A 21,253-nucleotide genomic window follows, 5' to 3' on the forward strand; every position below is an offset into this window, starting at 1 on the left:
ATACTATATACAATAATAAAAAATAAACCAAAAAATATACAAATCAAAATAAAATGAAAGGTAGCAGAAGAAGAATAAATCTTATGTCTGCCCCTTTTCGACCCAGAATATATTCAAACGAAACATAATTTACAAAACAATACTAAATGCCCTATGGCACGATGCATTGTCATCTTGGAAAATTATTTCATCACCTCCAAACATCTGTTCAGTTGAAGGGATGAGAAAACTGTCCAAAATGTCAATGTAAACTTGTGCATTGATAGAAGAATGATTCACAGTCATCTCCCCAGTGCCTTTGCCTGACATGCAGCCCCACATTATCAAGGACTGGGGACATTGGTTTATTTTCTTCAGGCAGTCCTCTTCATAAATCTCACTGGAACGGCACCAAACAAAAGTTCCAGCATCACCACCTTGTCCAATGCAGATTCTTGTCTCATCACTGAAGATAACTTTCATCCAGTCATCCACAGTTCATGATTGCCTCTGCTTAGCCCATTGCAGTCTTGTTCTTTTTTGTTTAGGTGTCAATGATGGTTTTCTTTTAGCTTTCCTGTATTGAAATCCCATTTCCTTCAGGTGATTTCTTACGGTTCTGTCGCAAACATTGGCTCCAGCTTCCTCCCATTTATGCTTCATCTGTTTAGTTGTACTTTTTCGGTTTTCAAGACAAGTTGTTTGTCTTGACACTTTGATGTCTTTCTTGGTCTACCAGTACGCTTGGCTTTAACAACCATTTCATGCTGTTTGTATTTGGTTCATATCTTGGATACAGCTGACTGTGAACAGCCCACATCTCTAGCAACCATGCATGAAGAGTTACCTTCTTCAAGAAGTTTCACAATCCTCTCTTTTGTTTCAAGAGACATTTCTCTTGTTGGAGCCATGGTTCYTGCCACTCCACTTCGTCCAGCAGCCCTCCAAGGTGTCATGACTGCAGGTGTTTTTAACTGCAGACTAACGAGCAGATCTAATCTGAGCCAGGTGTCCATTTAGAGAAAGGAAATTGACTGGGCGTGTCCTTATTTTCTACCTCCAGTTTGAGTGATTCCATACATTTTCCTCAGAATTGAGTGATTCCATATTTTTTTCCCTGTGCTTGGTCAATAAAAGTAACATTCACTGACTTCCACAACGTTTTCTCTTCATTTCTTTGAGTGTTCCTGAAAGCCAACAAGTTGCACTTTGGAATGACCTTATTATTGTATCATGTTTTTGATCTGAGTTTGTTTTACAGAATGAAATGTCTGAATGAGTGCTCATCCAAGACTGGTGATTCCATACTTTTTGCCGGGGGTTGTATGTGCTATTAAAAGGTTTCAGAATGTCATTAAGTTACTATTAAAAACATTTAATGTCCTGAAGAGATGTGTTTATTGTTTTTAACCCAGATCAGCTAATATTTCATCACGCTTTCAATTGTTTCAGGGTTTGTCAGCCTGAAAACAGGATTTTTGTTCATTTATAACCTGGTGCAGTTTCTTGGGTTTTCATGGATCTTTGTCAACATGACTGTGCGCCTCTTCATATTTGGCCAAGGTAAGAAATAATAGTAGTGTAGCTTTACGTTGTCTTTAACATTTTACAACAAGGTAGCAGACGTCTCATATAAAATACTGACTTGTATTTTCAGATTCGCTCTACGACACATTCCACACGATATCAGACATGATGTTCTTCTGCCAGATCCTGACATGTGTGGAAGTCCTGAATGCTGCCTTTGGCTTCGTGCGGACAGCTGTTATTCCCACTCTAATACAGGTGATGGTCATTTAGAGGAAAATTCTGCATCCAAAGTCTGGACAAAGAACTAAACTGTTGTCTTCGTGCCTCTCTGCTTCAATGTTTTGTTTTTTTTTTCTTTTTGTAGGTGGTTGGAAGGAATTTTATCCTCTTCATAATTTTTGGTAGTTTGGAAGAAATGCATCATCGTCCAGTCGTGTTCTTCGTTTTTTATCTGTGGAGCGCCATAGAGATTTTCAGGTGCACATCAGTAGTGTCATAAACCAGCGTCTTTTATATGCAGCAGATATATTGATATAAACACAATAAAGGGAGTAAATGTGTCAATAACAAGAATGGTTTAAAATTTCCCAAGCAGCACTCACATATTTTGTCATCGTTGATCATCACTACTAGCAGGTCATTCATTATAAAGATGTATTGTTGTGGCTAAAAAATGTCACGATATTAGATTTTTTTTTTCGTTTTTGTTTTACCTATTTGAAATAAGGATTAATAATGTATGTATGTAATTATTATGTAGGATTAATTCTGCTAAACCGGTGACATGGCTTTTCCTCCTTTAGCCACAATTTCCTCTCGAGCTGTAGCACGTATTTTCTTCTTTCACTCTCCACCTCATTCTTTTTTCAGGATTCGTACACTTTCCCCACAGTAAAATTCAAGTACTTTTCAAGCATTTTTCAGTAAATAGATGATATAAAACCCTGGCTCGATCCATCCTTCAATCAATTTGCATTTTCAAGGATTTTAAGCACCTGTGCGAACTGTTTTTCTTTTTTCTAAGTAGATATGAGGCACGGTGGYGAAACATGAAACTTCTACTCTTCATGTAACTCCACAGGTTGTTGCTAGCACTCCAAAGACTGAGTTAGTCAATGCCACCATCCTTGCTTAACTGGTCCGTGAAAGGTGGAGCAGCTAAAGCCTTTCCCATGCCTACATCCCCCAGAAAGCCATGCGGTTCTGAATTGGAGTTCAGTTAAATTATCAACAGTCTATCAGACATTATTGCTTTGTCGCCCAGCCTTAATGCAAATGTAGGGCTAGCTGATGAATATCCTGTTATTTTATTTGGCTTTTAACCAACATAATCCTCTGTTTTCAGGTATCCCTTTTACATGCTGGCATGTTTCAATACAGAGTGGAAAACCTTGACTTGGCTGCGATACACGATCTGGATCCCTCTGTATCCGTTAGGTGTTTTAGCTGAAGGTGAGCTAGTTTGTTGATTTAAATCACTAATATTTACTATCACGTAATAAATAACTTATGTTTTCCATCTCATGTAGCCGTTGCTGTGATCCAGTCCATTCCCATATTTGACAAAACCCAACTCTTCAGCATTCCTCTGCCAAGAGCCATCGGTACCTCGGTCAGCTTCTCTTACATCCTGCACGTCTATCTAGTCCTCATGTTTTTGGGTGAGTCAGCAGATCAGCTCATCTAGGCAGTTGTGCTCATGTTTTTTATTACTGATATCAATCTGTTTTTTTTTTTTCCTCTTCAGGACTTTTTATCAACTTTCGTCACCTCTACAAGCAGAGGAAGAGGCGTTTTCGCACCAAAAATAAGAAAGCAAATTAAAACGAAGCACCAATGCCTCTGCTGCCTGCTTAATTCAGGACACTTTTATAAAGAGCATTATGTTCTTAAAACTCGCTTCTGTCGACCGATTGCTTTCCTTATGATGTTTTCTTTTTCACATCCTGTTTAATCTTACTAAAATGCTTTCCTTTATCTTCCAAACAAATGAAAAAGTGTAATTGGCTGGACGGAGATGTTAATTTCTCCTGYAGAATATTGAAAACTTGTCAGAACATTTGACAAAAACGTGATACTGTATTTTTTGGATTCTTGTTAGGAAGACCTCGCTGTCATTGATGTATGAATGGCAGAACAATTATCTGTAACAATTTTATGGTTTTAATCTTTTTTTTTTGACCAATTACAAAAACTGCTGGGCTCAAATCATATGCGCCGTTAGGCTCATCAAAAACAGTGCAGTCTCATCTTCTTATTCTGATGATTTATACAGTTTGTTGAGCAATTTATGTCTTGGAATGAAAATTAAAAATGTAAAAAATATGTACACAGGCTAATGTCTTCATTTTCCAGAAACTGGTTYTCTAAACCACCTTCTGGATGCACCTGAACCGTCCCATATCAGTTCAATTTTTTTTTACAACTCATTCACAAGAGTTGGATCAGCTTGAAAAGTCTGTATGCATGGGTTGAATGTTGTGCTCAAAAGCAGCGTACTGGGAGTCGCCGGAGCTGGCTAGTTTGAGCTGATGAGCGGCRTGGGAGAGCTGGAAAGCAGCGTCAGGGTGGGCCGAGTCTGGCAGCAGAGTGCACTCCCTCTCCAGAAGTTCAGCCACTCCCTTCAGGAGCTCCCAGAAACCAAAAGCCAGAGCAGCTTTCCGCAGTCGGTTCAGCTCCTGAGAGAAGAAACATTAGGCCGAAATGTTTAAAACATTTACTTTTAAGTCTTAGAACTTCAGTTAAACTTACTTTATAAAAAGTCTGAGTTTTATCAGGTAATTTTCTTGCGTTCCTCAGGATCTTCTGGACATCAGTCTGTACAAAGACAGGAAATGACTCAAGCRTGCTTTTGACCAGTACTCACTTCAAACACAACCTGTGGGGCTTAGGAAAATCTTTACAAAAATCTCAAACTGAGCACACAACTAAAGTTTCGCTTTTACATCTCCCTTGCCATAAAGGTTCAGCTCATTGCGTGGTTGGAAAAATACAGAGGTGGGCACGGTTAGCGGAACTAGCTTCTCATTTAACAAATTAGCTAACTTTAGCGAGTGTTAGCAGACCAATTAGCTTCCGCTAAATTAGGTTCCACTAATTTTAAGTTCACTAAAAAATTCCCAAGTGTAAAACTTCTGTTTTTATGCTATTTATTCCCAATTAAACAAAAAACTATCCTCTCTTACAAGCAATGCTTGTCTGTGTGTAGCATGTAGCATCTTTAGCAGCTAAACTTCAAACTAAGAGCATCAAAAAAAATTTTTTTTAACAATATTTAAATAACGAACACAAAAACTGAGTACATATAAAATATAGTAGASAAAGTTTTTGYTATTCACTGTTTGACTAATTTCGACCAGGATTTACCATAAAAATKCAAAGTCKATCAAATAAATGCTTTTATTCTGAAAGCAGAACTAGTAGCAGTATTAGAAGTTGACCAGAGCTGTAACTGGTTTGGAATGGCTGATTTGCCACAGATGAGTTCACCCACCTTCAAATTAAACCAATAAAAACTAACAACAGGTTTGCATCATACAGAGCACGCAAGGGGACGTGGAGAAATGTATTTATTTTTTACGTTCTCATGCAATACTTTTTGGGTTCCCTCGCAAAGTCATTTATTACAGTTGTGCCTGCCAGTTTATTAAAAGGGCTATATAATGTAAAATCAACTTTTTTTTTAGCTTTATATCATGTTATAATGTTATCCTCTCATCAAAAACATGCCCTGAGTCTTGTTTTGACTCATTCAAGCATGTTTGAGAAATCCTGTGCCGTCCTGAGACAGCCAGGCAGGGGAGCAAAAACGACAGTATGGGACTAGAACCGCCTTTTGGAACCAGCTCCTCCTCTGGGCTGTGACTCCGAATTGAGCTTCCTCATCACGGAACACACCTCCCCACCCCGCCCGTGACTCCTGCAGGCTCTCGGCTGCAACAAAGCAAACAACTGGTGAAACTGAAACTATCTGCTGAGCTCCCAGTACTACTTCTCAGCACAATCCTTTTCAGATTCAAAATACCTTTGAGGAAATGTGTTTTCAGATGCCAAGTAAACTACACTGAGATTCCATATCACCTCCCCACGTGTTGAAATGGGCGGGACAGAAGTGGAAGGAGGTTCTTAAAGAGACAGAGGCCAATTTCAAGGTGTTTAGAAGAGGAAGTGATGAGAAGATAAGTTTATTTTCTATTTAAACATAAAAGCAGCATTTTAATACCAACTAAAGGTGACATAAATACTTTATTTTGATGAAGAACTTAAATATATGCCTGAGAAACTTAAATATATGCCTGAGAAACACATAAAATTGCCCTTTTAACAAGTTCACGTGCTCACCATTATATGGGAGTTAGCCTACTACTTTAATTCAGCTTCAGAATGAACATATAACAGCCACACATGGAGTTTTATGTAATATGCAGGTATTTTTACTCTATGCAGCCACGCAGTATCACCATCAATTCCCCCAACTTGTGATGACACATCCTGCTTATTTAATCAAAAACTATTGCAAGGGAACACAAAAATAATATTCTCCGTCTCACCTGTTTTTAACTGGAATAAGTTGAGGACGTGCGACTCAGAATGAGCGATAGTTGTCTTAGCGGTTAGCTTCCACAATTTTATTATTTTTTAATCAGTTAAGTGGTTTAGCATTAGTGGAGCTAAAATTCATGTTTAGTGGATTAGTGAAACTTTTTGGTTAGCTGTGCCCACCCTGGAGAAGTATATCAAAGTGTGCTGTTGTATTATGATAGTATTTTGTAAATACTGTGTAAATCAAACCTGGAAACAAACAGACTGAACCTTAAACTACACACAAAATAAATCAAATAAGGATTGGTTCAAGATTTCCAAAGTGAATGGATTTTTCTTCACCTGCAGTCCACTGGCTTTAATCCACACAGTGACATTCTGGGCGTAGCTTCGTTTGACCTGTGGCTGCACAGGAAAGGGACTTTTGCTGTCATCCTCTCCGTAGGGATTTTCAGCWGCCTCTAAAATACCAGAAAGGAGACAGAACATCAGCATGACATAAAGCAGTGCCACTTATTGTAAACAAAGCAGAAGGGCGGGAAATCATTCACAGTTTGCTGAAGTACACACAGAGGTCGACAGGAAAACACAATCATTAACTGTCATAATTTAAACRAAAAGTTGCACATTACTTAAAAATGTCACCCTGGCGTTAATGAGCTGAAACTTTACCTGAAATTGGTCCTAAATGTGAGATCTTGCCCAGCCAAGGCAGAGGCTCTGAACCAGGTTCAAACAGAGACATCATCAGGTTGGACTTCTTCTTACTGTCTGCCTGAGAGTACAACATCCCGTACCACTCTGGCCTGGGACCAAGACACTAAAATTAGCCACTTGTCTTCAAACGAAATCTGCAGTTAAATGTACCAGGACTCAGAATTTATCAACAGTAAGGTGTCCTGTTTTATCTCACCCCAGCTGAACCAGCGCCACCATCCCCTCAACCTTCAGACTTCCATGTAAAAGAACACAGAAGTTGGGGCTTTTGCCGGCCATCTGACTGGCAGAAGGTTCCTCCTCGAGCTCATCTGTAGTTCCTGTGCCAACTTCATCCACATCTGAAATCAAGCACAGATATTCAACTCTGATAAAACAAAAAGCTTCATAATGGTTTTTTTCTACATTGTTCAAAWGATGTTCATCTCTTGTGTATTTTTTTCTCTTTTCTTTTATTTTCTACAACCTGTTCTGGCAACAACCCCCTCCACCCCACCTTTATGAGACAAAAAGCAGGACATTGCCTGATAACCATCATTTTGTTGGATTGTGCTTTTTAGTGAAAACAAAATAAAAAAAATATTTAAAATAGAAATAAATATGTCATGTTAKGAGGTAAAGCTTTAAAACAAACCTTTATTTACAGCAATAGGAAGGACCAAGTGTCTGGATATTACAGGAGGACTGGAAATGTCCGCAATTTCAATGAAACCCACAATTTCAAGATCTGAAACAACAGAAGTGAACGAAGGTTGCCTTCTTATCGCTTAAATCATTCTCTGAGGAAAAAAGGTGCACAGCCGGATCAGTACCTGTGTTGACTGTCCGGGGAATGGGTTCCACCTCTTCATCCATTACGACAGGCTCAGGGCGAGGGAAAACCTGAACGTCGGATGACAAATTCCCACAATGCAGCACCGCGTGGAAGGGGGAGTACGCATAATCAATCAACGAGCTGGAAGAGACGTAAAACAAACAAYATAACCTAACTGGGGCACACTGAACACACAACATAAATCAGTTATKTTCTTTCTATCTCACCCAAACATGGCTTGTACGGTCTTCATGCAAAGGGGTCCGTCCACGGTGAAGATCTGCCCATCCCCCCCACTCAGACGAAGTAGCTCCTCTAAGTTTTCCATGGCATCAGTCATCTGTAACTGCCATTGCACGAGACAAGGAGCAGTTCTTGTAGCAGCGTAATAACTTTAAGGTGCATGTAAATGGAGATTAACCAACAACAACGGACAACTCAGTACCTCCTCTGCGTTGGCTATACACATGATATACATTTTGGTGGGGAAGGGAAAAGGAAGTGGGAACTTCTTGTCATCTCCACGCTGCTTCAGGTTTTGGAGTGAGTGACGYAGGGAACCTTTTCCAATACCGAGAGATCCGTCAGTAACCAGCACCACCTAGAGGACAAACAAGGGACGTACATACCATGAGTGGTGGAAGAAAAATAAATCAAACCCTTTGCTGTGAAAAAAAAAGTCTATTTTAGCTCAATCTGCATCAATATCTGCATTAAAACTGTTAAGAGTTATGATAAAAGTGTACATTTAATTTGCCTGCTGGATAAATAATCATGTTTGATGTATTTTTAGACAATAAGTATCTGTGAGTTTGTTGGAGCTGTACCTGTAGGAAGTGGAACTAGTTTGTATTTTTAAGTACCATTTTATGAACAGGTGAACTTGAGATATTTAAAGGCTGCAAAAATAAGAATAAAACAGAACTTATGCACAAATGTGTTTTCTGATTTTACCTATTTTTTTTACTAAACTCAAAAACTCTTTTCTGAGTTGATTATTAAAATTATGCTCTGAAAAAGTATAACGTGAAATAACTCCAAGTCTGAGTAAATCAAATTTGATAGAATTATGGATAAATAAGTAAATAACTTTTTCATAAGCACACTGAACATCCCTCTGTGTTGTACTAAATATGCACAAATAGTTGACATTTCCTTTGTCTTTTGATCCAAACAACAATTTATTATTTAAAAACAAATTCATAGGTGCAAAAAAAAAAAGGCTTTGCCAGATTACCTGACAGGGACAGGCACTTCCCCACTCCTGCTGAACTACATTACTGACTCCATGCAGAGCTGATTCAATACACGTCTTATCATAATCTTCCAGGTTGCTGAGTGCGTCCTGAAAGAAAAARAAAACATTAGAAAACCCCTGACTTTTACTATGAAATTTCCTTTTATTTTAACTTCTCAGCTAAATGTAGGAAATAAGCTACACTCATTTTCTGCAGCTGGCATTGTGATCTGTGGTGAGAACATGTGGAAGAGGAGCAGAGGTCCCCAACAGTGCAGGACTTCAAGACAGTGCTTCAAGTCGATTGTCCAGGAAAACAGAGTGCGGTAAAGAAGTGAAGAAGAGAGACCAGGAAGTATGAAGAAAAGTGATTTCAGAATCAGAATCAGGTTTATTGGCCAAGTATGTTGACACACACAAGGAATTTGTTTCCGGCTGTCGCTCACTGGTATCCACATAGACAATTAACATATAATTCACACACATTACAGATTCATAATGTACTTCACTTTACCAAAAACTATATTTGTGACAAAAAGGTGGCAGCAAAAGTCAAAGGAAAGGTTAAGAAAATAGTGACCGTGACACTGACATAAAGACAGGAGRCAGAACTGAAGATGTTGAGACTGAGAGCAAATTCAACACTTCTTAACTTTACCTGTAAGGCATTGTAATCCCTATTGAAAGGGACCAGTAGCTCCCAGAGGGAGGAAAAGGCCATCAGTGCTGTGAACTCCAAACGATAGTTGGAGGCCATGTGTTCAAATAACATGTTGAGTCCATGTACGGCCAGGTTCTTCCTCTGAAACTCCTCGCTGCCATCCAGAGACACCGGCCGTGTCATGGACAGGGACACGTCCATTAGCACCACTGTCGGCATGATGCTTCACCGCTGGTGTCCACTTACGACACWATGTATTTACCGGTCCCCAAAGAGACCCCAGTTTGTTACTACCACTATTTGTTTAAAGAAGGTCGTCGCTGTTGATCATCAGCTGACAAACAACRCCAGAAAAGACGTTAATACTAGGAGGCTAATGTTGGCTAGTTAGTTAGCATTCTGCAACGAAATGAACGAAAAACAAACTGAAGATACGTTCCGATTGCTATTTGTCTAAGGTATGCAACAAAGTATTAGAGCAATTGTTGATTACAATACAAAAGTAATATATTAAACACTAAACAACGACAAAGACGCAAAAGTGAAGTGTCTATCCACCGCTACGTTGTAGGTGCACCARCACTTCTGTCCGTGTAACAACTTAATCGTGAATATATAGTTCCTATGTGTTTAAACAAATGTACAAAAAATCATTATGGTAAAGTTTTAAAAAAAAAAGGTAACCAAATACTTTTGTAAGCATATTTAATTTAACCCTAGTGCTACTTTTTCTAGGTAAAATTGGTTAGTTTGATTAGTAATACCTTATGCTTGCTAAAATTAGAAAAACCATAGCTTAAAGCTCAAGTTAACAGAACAATAAAACAGCTAAAATTACCAAAATTCTAGCTGAAAGCTCAAATTGGCAAACTGACAGCTACCTCCCCCTCATTTTACTTATTYATGTTTTAACAAAGCCTAAGACACCAAAAGCAAYAATAATAATAAAACAATTTAAGGGGAAATGTATTCATTAAATTGTACAGTTTTTCAGCTTTTGCATCTTATTCAGACAMCTTTCAAACAGGGAGAGTTTCTTTATAAGAGCACAGAATGAGGGGGGGCACTTTGCAAATCGACATTTATGTTGCTGACAGCTAAACTGACCAAAACCATAGCTAAAAGTTAAAAACATCAAAACCATAGCTAAAAGTTAAAAACATCAAAACCATAGCTAAAGTTTCAAATGTGCAAAACTGTAGCTAAAAGTGTTGTTTGTAATGAGCACCTTTTTTAGTACAGACAATACAATCATCATTGCTGAGGTATGCTCACAAAGTGAGAGTGAGACAATGCACCTAATCCTCTTAGAAGACYTCAGGTGTTAGGTATTACACTTATCCATTGTGAAGACCTGTTCTGTGTCCTACATAAGCCTTTGGTCGTTGGGAACATTTTTTGTTTGTGTCACAACATCCAACTCTGGAAAACTGCCAAACTCTGGGAGCTGTGCACCGCTGGCTTTGTAYGACATTGATTCACTGGTAAGTTTACATCTGTAAAATCTGTAAGTGTTCTCCTTGGATTTGATTAGGACATRGGTGTAGCTCCTTACCACATGAGATATCAACTTGTTTTTTGGGGAAGTCATTAGMTACTATGTTCTAGATTTAATTTTTGTCTTTGTATTTGTAGTCATTTCAGACAACTAACCATCATCATAGCTACATAACTAAATGCATCCTAAATAGTTTTTGACTGTCAATAAAAGCAATAAGCTGACTGTCTTTTTTAAAATTATCAATAGGTTGGGTTTTCCAGGAAGCTGATGATGTGACATGAATCACCCCACAGACGTTCTGACTTCTTTCACTCCATGGTCAGCTGGGGGTGACAGCTCATCTCTGCCAAAACCCATTTATGCTGCTTAATTCAACCTAGCCACCTGCAAAGCTTCTTCTGTAGAGAATGCATTGCACAAGAAGGAAGCGACTTCAGCTGAGTCGGGTCCTGTTTCTCCTCTCAGGGGTTTTCCTTTGCACACTCTACCAGCTCACCATCAGTGCCCGACTGTATGAGCCTTTGCCAATGCCTCAGATTGGAGAGGATTTTGGAGAAGGTTCGACAGAGGGCGTTGAGGAGGCCACAGTAGAGCCAGGAGGGCTGGAGGAACCTCTCACTGCAACCCATGAATTGGAGCTCACAGATCAGACAACGCCAGCAGTTCATGTGGTTCAGGGCACAGGCACAACCACACCGTCCAAAGCGTCCATCACCACTGAATCACCACAGGTGCCAGCCACAAACCGGACTATTGTGCACTGCATCTTCATGGCCCCTGAACCTCCTGGAGAGACACCCACCCCAGCTCCAGACCCTTCAGTTGCCATAGTCCCTCCAGGTTCTCCTGGTGAAGCCCCGCAAGTTAAAGGCGAGTACCCTGAAGATATTTTCTCCATTGAAGATCGCAGACGAGGATGGGTGATCCTCCACATTTTGGGGATGATGTATATGTTTGTGTCTCTTGCAATCGTCTGTGATGAATTCTTTGTGCCAGCACTTGGGGTAATCACAGACAAATTAGCCATCTCTGATGATGTAGCCGGAGCCACCTTTATGGCAGCTGGAGGTTCTGCACCTGAGCTGTTTACCTCCTTGATAGGAGTCTTCATCGCCCACAGCAACGTGGGCATCGGCACCATCGTCGGTTCAGCCGTCTTCAACATTTTGTTTGTGATCGGAATGTGTGCTTTGTTTTCTCGGGAGGTCCTCCATCTGACCTGGTGGCCACTTTTTAGAGATGTGTCTTTCTATATTCTGGACCTCATCTTGCTGATTATCTTCTTCTTGGACAATGTCATCATGTGGTGGGAGAGCGTGATGCTGGTGGGCTGTTACACTCTTTATGTGGTCTTTATGAAATATAATGTGCAGCTGGAGCAAGCGTTCAAAACCCAGTTGCATAAACACAAGAGCCTTGTGAAAGTCATTGCTGTGGAAGAACCTGAAAAGGTAAGCGCTCCTGAAACACATCTCTTTTTTTTCCATGTGTAGACATTTAAGACAGTAGTCTTAAATAATATATAAAATATATTACAGAAATAAATATTTCTCTTGATCGTAAGCCATTTTAAAATATTTTTAAAATCTTATTTGTACCCACTAAGACCACTTTATGATGGATGATGACCCCACTACATCATAAACATAACCAAGAAAGTAGATTGTCTTTGCAGAGTCTTGGTAAGATCTAAAGATTTAATTAATGTAGTTGGCTTCTCATGGTAGGATGGGGAGGGGTTTGAGCATGCTGACAACTTTTATAGCAAGGTTGTGGTATTTTGTTTTTGTGGTGGCAGGGTGTACTGGTCTTGAAYGAAGCTTGGAGGAGCTTGGTGGCAGCATATCCAAGAGATCAGTGCGCACCAACGTAGCTTGGTCAACAAGAATTTAAAGCAGGACTGCCTTTAAGTTCTATAACCATGATTATGACAAGAATATGGGTACAACTTAGTGCAGACTGTGGCCATAGCATGGTGTGCAGCAGCAACATGATCTGGTGTGCATTCATAGAGTCTGGTCAGGGCAGATGTGAGCGTCACACTTTCACACTGAAGATGGTTTCCCAAACTTGTTTTTCCAGCTGTGTTCTAGTTCTTTTAGGTCATACGGAGTGTAGTGGGGTCATCATTACCCAGTGTGAAGGGTTTAACGTAAATGCATTCCAATTCAAAGCTACATGAAACCAAATAACCACAGTGCAGATTATAACTAGAAAGCTTTGTTTCGTCATCACTTRCGACTTGGCATCATTTTCTGTATTTGTCAGCGTAACAGAAAGTATAAAATTAAATTAGAACTAGWGGCTAGCAGAGGTTTGTACAAAGTAAAGCTGATCAAACTAATCCTTTGAGGACCTACAGTGCAATAAAACTGTAGCATGAACACTTTTTTCTTCAACTTTGTTTACTGTGTTAAGGCTCGTATCTTTACAGATGAATTGTTGGTTACGATCCAAACTTTTGTTGAGCTGCTGCTAAGACTGAGGCCTCAAAGTGATAATGTGATTACTCGATGGKACTTTGTAATCACATCACAGTTTATTTGATTTAAGCTGAAGGTTGGGTGAGGGTAGGTCTTTTTCACAAATTATAATCTCTTTTTTGCATTGAGATGTATTAGCTGACAACATAGTACAAAATATGAAACAGCAAAACACAGCATATGTATTTATATTTAAACGCTACCTAAATAAAATACCTTTATGTTTTTCTGCCAATGAATGATTATTACTGAAAAAACACATTGTTGCACACAGACTAATGGGGATGGTGAAGCTAAAGTCCTTCCTGCTCCAGAGGACAAGAATCGGTTAAAGGTAAAAATAAAGACAATACTAATAATAAGAAATTAACATAAAATTAGCCTTCTTCAAAGGAATGCACATCACCCCCTGCTATTTATGCCACATATTAAACAGTCTTGTGCGATCTGTTCAAAGTATGGGATAGAGATACTACCACACCAAATTTTAGCTCAATATCTGTAAAACTGACTGACTNTCTTTACACAACAGCACCATGAGAACCACCATCTTCCAGCTCATGATTCACACATTGGACCCTCTAGGAGAGGGTGAGTACCGTGTTTCTGCAAACTATGACCCTCATCATTAATAACATGCGTGTCTTTAATTTACTTTCATAAATGTTTTCTGTATGTTCCCATCCATCTCAGTGTGAAATGGATTAGCTGGGTGTCCCACATGAAGGCCTCACTAAATCCAGATTGATATTAAGCAGATAAAAACCTCATCCGTATACAGAGAGATTCATTTACTGGTTTGAGGTGAAACAGGAAAAGGTTTAAAAGAAATTATTGCTGCAGTCACTGAAGATATTGGTATATAAAAATAACATTTAATTCTATATATTAGATTGAAAGGAATCAAATGTGGTTCATTTTGAGTCATAAATAAATAATGATRTAATAATGAACCAATGTGGTGCAGACTGATTCTGTTCAGCTTTCACCTCCTGAAAAAAAAAGTTAGTCTTATGTGATAGTTTAAAAATCATACCAATATGTTTCTGCAGCCCGTTTGCAGCACGTATTTTTAACATATTTTGTCTGAAATAGTTTTCTTGTGTTTCCTGCTGTCAGTTGATTTTTGATGAGTTCCCAGTGCAACAAGTGATCATTGTCACCAACATTATTTTATATAAATGAGCCAATCCAAAATGGACCAGATAAAACATGTACGTGCTCTAAGATTGAGGTTCCCAAAGTAGCAGTTTGGGACCCCAACGTCAGTTCAAAAGCATCAGGTTTGGGGTCCTGGGATGGTCTTCAAAAATCAAACCAAATTAAAAATAAATAAATAAATAAATAAATAAATAAATAAATAAATAAATAAATAAATAAATAAATAAATAATACTCACTACTGCTGCTTAGCTTATTACTGCACTCCTATTGGTTATGAGTTTGTAATAATTGCTTTTTTGTGTCTTTATTGCAGGGAAATTTAAAGATAAAGCTGAAACTCTGACCAGTGTGGCCAGACGGAAGTCAGAGCCCAGATCCCAGGACAAAACTGAAGGTAACAAGAATTAATGTCGTAATTAGTCTCTATTTAAGCTTTTACATCTATAATTTTTATTTGGAATGCAATTTTTCATCAATGCTTATACTGATAATTTTGTATCTTAACAAATCTTTGGTATTATAGTTATGCATTTATTTAATTACAGAAAAAGGGAGTAAAGCTGATGAGCCCAAAGAGCCAGAGGCTGCTGGAGCAAAAAGCACAGAGAAGAAGGAGCAAACAGAAGAAAAGAAGGTACTCTCCGTCCATGTCCAGAGGGCTTTGAAAAAGCCCAGAAGTCAGTCTTTGATACCTGTCTATGTAAGAGTCAAAGAAATGAGCCACTAATGTTTGTAACAGGCTTTGATTTTTTTATAAATAATATTGATATTGTTGTTTTATTTCGGCTCTTTTACTTTCCGTCCATCATGATGTGTTTTCCACTTCAGGACGATGTTCCTGCAGAACAGGGTGGGTCAGATAGCTTAGACAGTTCAGGCAGCGATGAAGAAGACAGTGACGAGGACAGTGATGAAGACAGTGACGATGACAGTGATGAAGACAGTGACGATGACAGTGAACATGGAGATGATGACGAGGAAAAGGAGTCTGAAGAAGATGAACCTCTGTCTTTAGAGTGGCCTGACTCACCGAGCAAACAAGCCACCTACCTCTTCCTGCTGCCCATAGTCCTCCCTCTGTGGCTCACAGTTCCTGACGTACGCAAACAGGTAAGAGGAGGCAGAAATATATAAACGATGGTATGTTATGTTTCACCTTTATTTTTCTCTTTAGAAATCCAGAAAATTCTTTGTGATCACCTTCCTGGGCTCCATTCTTTGGATTGCTATCTTTTCTTACCTCATGGTGTGGTGGGCTCATCAGGTCAGTCAGTCTGACCTGCTTTTTCAAGTGTAGCTTTTATTTGTAGCTTTAAGCTTTGTTTTGTCCTCGTAAGGTGGGAGAGACGATCGGTATCTCAGAGGAGATCATGGGCCTGACTATCCTGGCTGCAGGGACCTCCATCCCTGACCTCATAACCAGCGTGATTGTGGCTCGTAAAGGACTGGGAGACATGGCCGTTTCCAGCTCCGTGGGCAGCAACATTTTTGACATCACTGTGGGGTGAGTCTCTGGAGTCTCATTGGTCACAAACAAAATACTTAAACAACTGATACCATAAGTAACTGATGCCCCCTTTCTGTTTCCCTGTTCTCTTGCTGCCAGTCTACCAATCCCATGGCTCCTGTTCTCGTTCATCCACGGTTTGACTCCAGTCGCTGTCAGCAGTAACGGCCTGTTCTGTGCCATCGTGTTGCTCTTCCTCATGCTCCTCTTTGTCACCATCTCCATCGCAGCCTGCAAATGGAAGATGAACAAGGTGCTGGGTTTCACCATGTTCCTCCTCTACTTTATCTTCCTGGTGCTCAGCGTGATGCTCGAGGACCGCATCATTGTCTGCCCTGTTTCCATCTGAAAGTGGGAACACAGCGAGACACACTGTGAGTGTGAAAGAATATCACCTGGAAAAAAAAACGAAGAAGTTTCATGACTTTTGTCTTTTATTTTGGACTCATTAAAACGGTGGTTACCGGTAAAGATGACTAGCAAGCGTTGCTCATTTTAGCAGAATATTTATTATATTTTCTGTCAGAATCTGACATCAGACTAACCACTCTTCTTTGTTTTTCTTTTATTCAGTTTAGGATTATGAATGGACTTCCTGTTTTAAGTCCCTCCATGGGTTGAGTTTAACTCAACTTATGTTTAAGGTGGAAAAGTTAAAACAATTCGTATCTAAAGGCCCTGTAACACTATAATGTTTTAGACATCTTACGCCAGCTTATGAAGATTTTAAAGACATTTACGTTCAAGATGGAACTTAAAAAAACCAACTGGCACAAGTTGGTAGAAGTTGTCTAAACATTATAGTGTGACAGAGACTTTACCTGTTGGAGGTGGCTGTTTTCATGACTTCATTTTGGAGTGTTTTTCTGACTGAACTGATGAGTCAACGTCTCGAGTGGATGATAAGACCCAAATCCGGTCTCACAAAATGAATTGTTGCTCCTAACACTATTTGTTTTGTCCCCACTCAGGCTAGCTCATCTACCCATTCCAAATTGAACACTTTTTCACCAAATTGTAGTCATACAAACATCTATCTATTACAGGTAAAATGTTTATTGTTCGTAACCTTTTCACAGAACCCCTTATCAAAAGATCTGAACTGTTGTTTTAAAATCTCAGGGTTTTTGGAGACTTTTTTTTTTATCATTTAGTTGGTGTTTGCAGCTATTTTCTTATAAAGGAGGATGGCTAGATGTTTAAAATAAAAGCCATTTTTATTTTTGTAATACAGAGAGATCTGTTAGATTTCCCTAAAAATTCATAGTTCTTTAGCTGCTGACATGATAATAATAATAATAATAATAATAATAATAATAATAATAATAATAATAATAATAATAATAATAATAATAATAATAATAATAATAATAATAATTATTATTTATATAGCGCCTTTCAGGACACCCAAGGACACTGTACAATAGAAAAGAAAGGACTATACATAGAATGATAAGGGTAGTGCAGGAGAAACATAGAAATGTTGAGTACAGAACAATCATATAATAAAATACAGTAATGTAGACAAATTGAACACTAGGGTTGTGGGGGAGAAACATAGAAGTGTGGACAACAAAAACAGACACATATTGAAAATAGGAATTAACAGCGGTGGGCTAATTTGAAAAGATGTGTCTTCAGGCCAGTCAAACAGGGAGAGACAGGTGGTATTGCGTAATGATGACACTTCTGATTCTCTCATTTGACTCAGATGTTGTAATGTGGGACAAACTAACTAAATGAAAGAGCTTAAGGTTAAATTGATTAAGTTTAAGGTACCGGTAAATCTGAGGTGTGATTAGATCTTTAAAGTCAATGATCTGCTTTTAAATAAAGCTATTTAAAAAACAAATAAAGTATTTTCAGAATAGAATTGCTTTATTTTTTACTTGTTCGACATGATTGTATAGAAACTATTTATACCACTGCTGAAGCTGCACTGATGCGTTGCCATGTCTGATGTTTCATATAAAAATACAACGGACACCTTTAGCAATTGTTGCAGCGTTTACATTTTGTTCTCTGCTACAACGGGAGCTGCAGGACTAATAAAATTGACTGTACAGTTAGAGAAAAAAAACACATACAATTGTTCCTCTTTTTGATGAACACTGTTTAAAAAATGAAATTTGACATCTACAGTACAATGGAAAGGTTTTATTTGGGTGGACTAAAAATCCTGTGGCTGCACCAAAACCAAAAGCCAGAGATTAGCTATAATATTGTCATGTTTAGGCTATTTGTCAAAAATACCAGTACCAAAGTTAGAGAATCCTCTTCTGATATACACTAGGTCTACTGTACTTTGATATTACTTATTTTAAAAAGTATTTAGTATTGTCACTATTCAACTTATTGATCTAAATTTATATTCATAAAAATATCCGTAAAACTTCCTACGACCCTGCATCCTAATGTTGAGGATTTAGATTTTAGACGAATTGTCTTTTTTCAGGGAGTCTAGATTTTGAGTTTCATTTTAAATGAAATATATGTTTATATTTTAAGCTCATAATTGCTCAGAAACTATGTTTGTGTTCATGTGGTTCTGATCTTAAATAAGTAGAGGAAATTAAAAATGTAGACCAAGAAAACRTTTGGGACTCAACAAGACTCGAGGCCCATTGCCCCCCTCCCCCTTGTTTTGGGTGACACCCGTTGAATTAGTTGTTTTATGTAAGTAAACAAATTTAATAATGTTTTATAACTTCACTGTTATGGCAATATTTATTTAACAAAGACAGAAATACGTGGTCCAAGAATGAAGGTACTTCGTGGGATGATCAGCTGAGTTTTATTGCAACAACAGGAAACACAGAGAACAACCTGGCCTGTCTCTGTGCCTCTGCTTCTCTCTGTCACTGTCTCTCCACACTTCTCACTGTGTCTCGAGAGGCCTCATATATATATTAACAAAAACCATTATGTCATCTTAGCAAGATTTGATACAAGGTCAATGGAAAACACAAAGATAAACACAAGTGATATCTAAGAATGACTGTTGTTAGCAGATCTTGTTCTGACTTTAATCATTCTATCTGCAGATGAATAGMATGTCATGAAAACCTMGGTCATTAAAGGATGTCATGAATTACTTGCTTAAACATAAAAGTATTAGTTCCATTACATTCACTATAGAGAAACTGAAAATGCTCGTTTTTCTTTCAAATAACCACACCTGAATCCACAAAATAAATGTGTTTATTAAGTGAAAGTAAATTATAAATCTAGCCAGGGAAGAAATATTCTTTTTTTTAAGTAAAAAAAATCATACAAATTAGTCTCTCTGTTACAAACAATAAATAACACTTAGGAAAACATTGTTGAAATCGACACTTAGTGTAAACAGCAYGTAGAGACACACAGTTAACGTTTTGGTCATCAGTGGTTTTCAGACACTTCTTGTGAGATTTTGTTCATTGTCAGATTGTTTGTTTCAGGCACAAAGCCTTTCACAATTCCAGCATTTCATCATTAGATATGATTGTAAAATTCCAGGAATAAACACAATAAATATGAAACTTTTCTGTCAGTTTATAGTAAAAGAAAGTTTTACACTCAGTGTTAACAGTGATTTTTTTTTAAATAAAGGGCAGGTCAGAGCTTTGACGTTTCATTTTCAAGTGAGAACATGTATTAAAACCCAACCATTACCAGAATATTTTCATTTTTTCCACTTTGTATGTTACATAAAGCAGTGAACAGCTTTCTGAATGTTTAAAACTTACATCTATATTACACAGTGAAGACAAAAATCAAACATTAAGAGCCAAACATTTTAAAATTATATGGATTCACAACTGTGTTCTTTAAAAAAAGTAATTAAATCCAAATAAAATTATGTTTTTTTATCTTAACTTCCTGTTTTTATTCAAAGCTGTTGTTTGTGGTTGAATATTTTTAATAAATTATTGAATTCCTTCCTTTTAAAAGCTTTAGAAACAGTAAGTATATAAGTAATTAACCCTTAAAGGGCTGTTTTGGTATTTTGTTGAAGGATGAACAAATACTGTGCATTTACTAAGTGTTGAAACAATTTGTTTTATATATAAATATATTACAGTGACATTACCTCCTGGTTTAGTGCATTCAGATATATGAGAAATTCAGCATTACGGAGTGCACATAAGCAGAAACTGATTTGGTTTCATTAAATTAAAATGTCAGACTCAACAATAAATCCAGCAAATACTAAATAAAAAGGGGACTTTGTAGCTTCGGCTGCTGAGCCAGTGAGTTATGTAACTGAGAACTAAGTGCTCCTTCTGTCAAAGTGCTTCTTAAAAAATTGCTTCAACACAATTTAATATCAAACACAAACTTAAACAGTCCGAACAAGGTCACCAGGACCAGCAAAAAAACACAAACATGGTGATTTTAGGCTCATCTTAACGTGTATTCACAGCTTCAACAGGAAAAAAGGCATCAAATAGACCGTATAACAACTGTACAAACATTTTACTACATATGTATTGAAAATATGGTTGATTTTTTGAATATTTATAAACTCTAGGCCCGTCCCTTCACACCTCTCAGCTCTAACAGTACAAGAAACTCGTGGCAGTTGCTTCACATTTAGGTGAAGTTTTTTTTTCCCATTGTGCTTACTACTAAAATGAGTTTCATGTCCAGGTTGAGTGAGCCGGTCCTGAGTCTGAAGAGAAGTCCAACATCCCGGCAGCACAAGTTCACAAACCGGGCTCTCCAAATGTCCTCCTGCACTCCATGACCCCTGCTCCGGGGGGCCGGTCACAGTTGTGTGTCAGTTTAACTTGGCTGGAGGAGAGGCGGTCGTAGGCCAACCTGTACTCCCGGTCAAAAGCATCTGTGAAGAAACAACAGAATTTATGTCAACCATTAAACTGAATGTTGATGTCTTGGACTCAGCTACACAGGTTAAAAGAAGACATATCCTGCTTTTAAATCYTTTTCTACATTTAAATCCTTCAGTTGGGGTCTAGATAAAGTGGAACTGCAACACTTTGGTTTGAATTCYTCCTTATTGTAACTCCACAAGCCCCTCTTTCACCGCTTTTCTGAGGTGTGTCTCAGATCAACTCGTTTTGATGCTGTCTCTTTAACCCCCTCCCCCAAGCTTCCAGAGCGGTTCATTGTTGCT

At 38.2% G+C, this 21,253-nt stretch overlaps 4 protein-coding genes across 4 annotated transcripts in view; 2 read left to right on the forward strand and 2 right to left on the reverse strand.

Annotated features, from left to right (window-relative positions):
• The window catches only part of LOC106514402 (very-long-chain (3R)-3-hydroxyacyl-CoA dehydratase), a gene marked incomplete in the record, with an annotated part of 5,428 nt that extends 1,594 nt beyond the window's left edge, over window positions 1-3,834 (forward strand). Inside the window, 6 exon segments of the mRNA XM_014003657.1 lie at window positions 1,432-1,542; window positions 1,637-1,764; window positions 1,874-1,986; window positions 2,855-2,961; window positions 3,039-3,170; window positions 3,257-3,834. Coding sequence (XP_013859111.1) covers window positions 1,432-1,542; window positions 1,637-1,764; window positions 1,874-1,986; window positions 2,855-2,961; window positions 3,039-3,170; window positions 3,257-3,333 — 668 coding nt within the window.
• On the reverse strand, window positions 3,650-9,766 carry ints14 (integrator complex subunit 14). The gene is made up of 11 exons (XM_014003656.1): window positions 9,478-9,766; window positions 8,820-8,927; window positions 8,028-8,183; window positions 7,810-7,928; window positions 7,581-7,723; window positions 7,403-7,495; window positions 6,965-7,109; window positions 6,724-6,857; window positions 6,394-6,512; window positions 4,261-4,326; window positions 3,650-4,187 (listed from the first exon to the last, which is right to left on the reverse strand). The coding sequence occupies exons 1-11, from the start codon at window positions 9,697-9,699 to the stop codon at window positions 3,954-3,956; spliced, it is 1,539 nt and encodes a 512-aa protein (XP_013859110.1). The 5' UTR covers window positions 9,700-9,766; the 3' UTR covers window positions 3,650-3,953.
• Window positions 9,767-10,742: 976 nt separating this feature from the next.
• Window positions 10,743-17,467, forward strand: slc24a1 (solute carrier family 24 member 1). The gene is made up of 10 exons (XM_014003440.1): window positions 10,743-10,964; window positions 11,228-12,432; window positions 13,739-13,798; window positions 13,986-14,055; window positions 14,941-15,021; window positions 15,173-15,261; window positions 15,456-15,737; window positions 15,802-15,891; window positions 15,965-16,131; window positions 16,234-17,467. Exons 2-10 carry the CDS (start codon window positions 11,389-11,391, stop codon window positions 16,481-16,483), a joined length of 2,133 nt encoding a protein of 710 aa, XP_013858894.1. The 5' UTR covers window positions 10,743-10,964; window positions 11,228-11,388; the 3' UTR covers window positions 16,484-17,467.
• Window positions 17,468-19,972: 2,505 nt separating this feature from the next.
• Window positions 19,973-21,253, reverse strand: part of dennd4a (DENN/MADD domain containing 4A) — a gene marked incomplete at its 5' end in the record, with an annotated part of 31,239 nt that continues 29,958 nt past the window's right edge. Inside the window, 1 exon segment of the mRNA XM_014003655.1 lies at window positions 19,973-20,959. Within this exon segment, the coding sequence (XP_013859109.1) occupies window positions 20,823-20,959 (137 nt within the window). The 3' untranslated portion in view covers window positions 19,973-20,822.

This window comes from Austrofundulus limnaeus, unplaced genomic scaffold (assembly GCF_001266775.1).
Source record: "Austrofundulus limnaeus strain Quisiro unplaced genomic scaffold, Austrofundulus_limnaeus-1.0 Scaffold19, whole genome shotgun sequence".
NCBI lineage: Eukaryota > Metazoa > Chordata > Actinopteri > Cyprinodontiformes > Rivulidae > Austrofundulus > Austrofundulus limnaeus.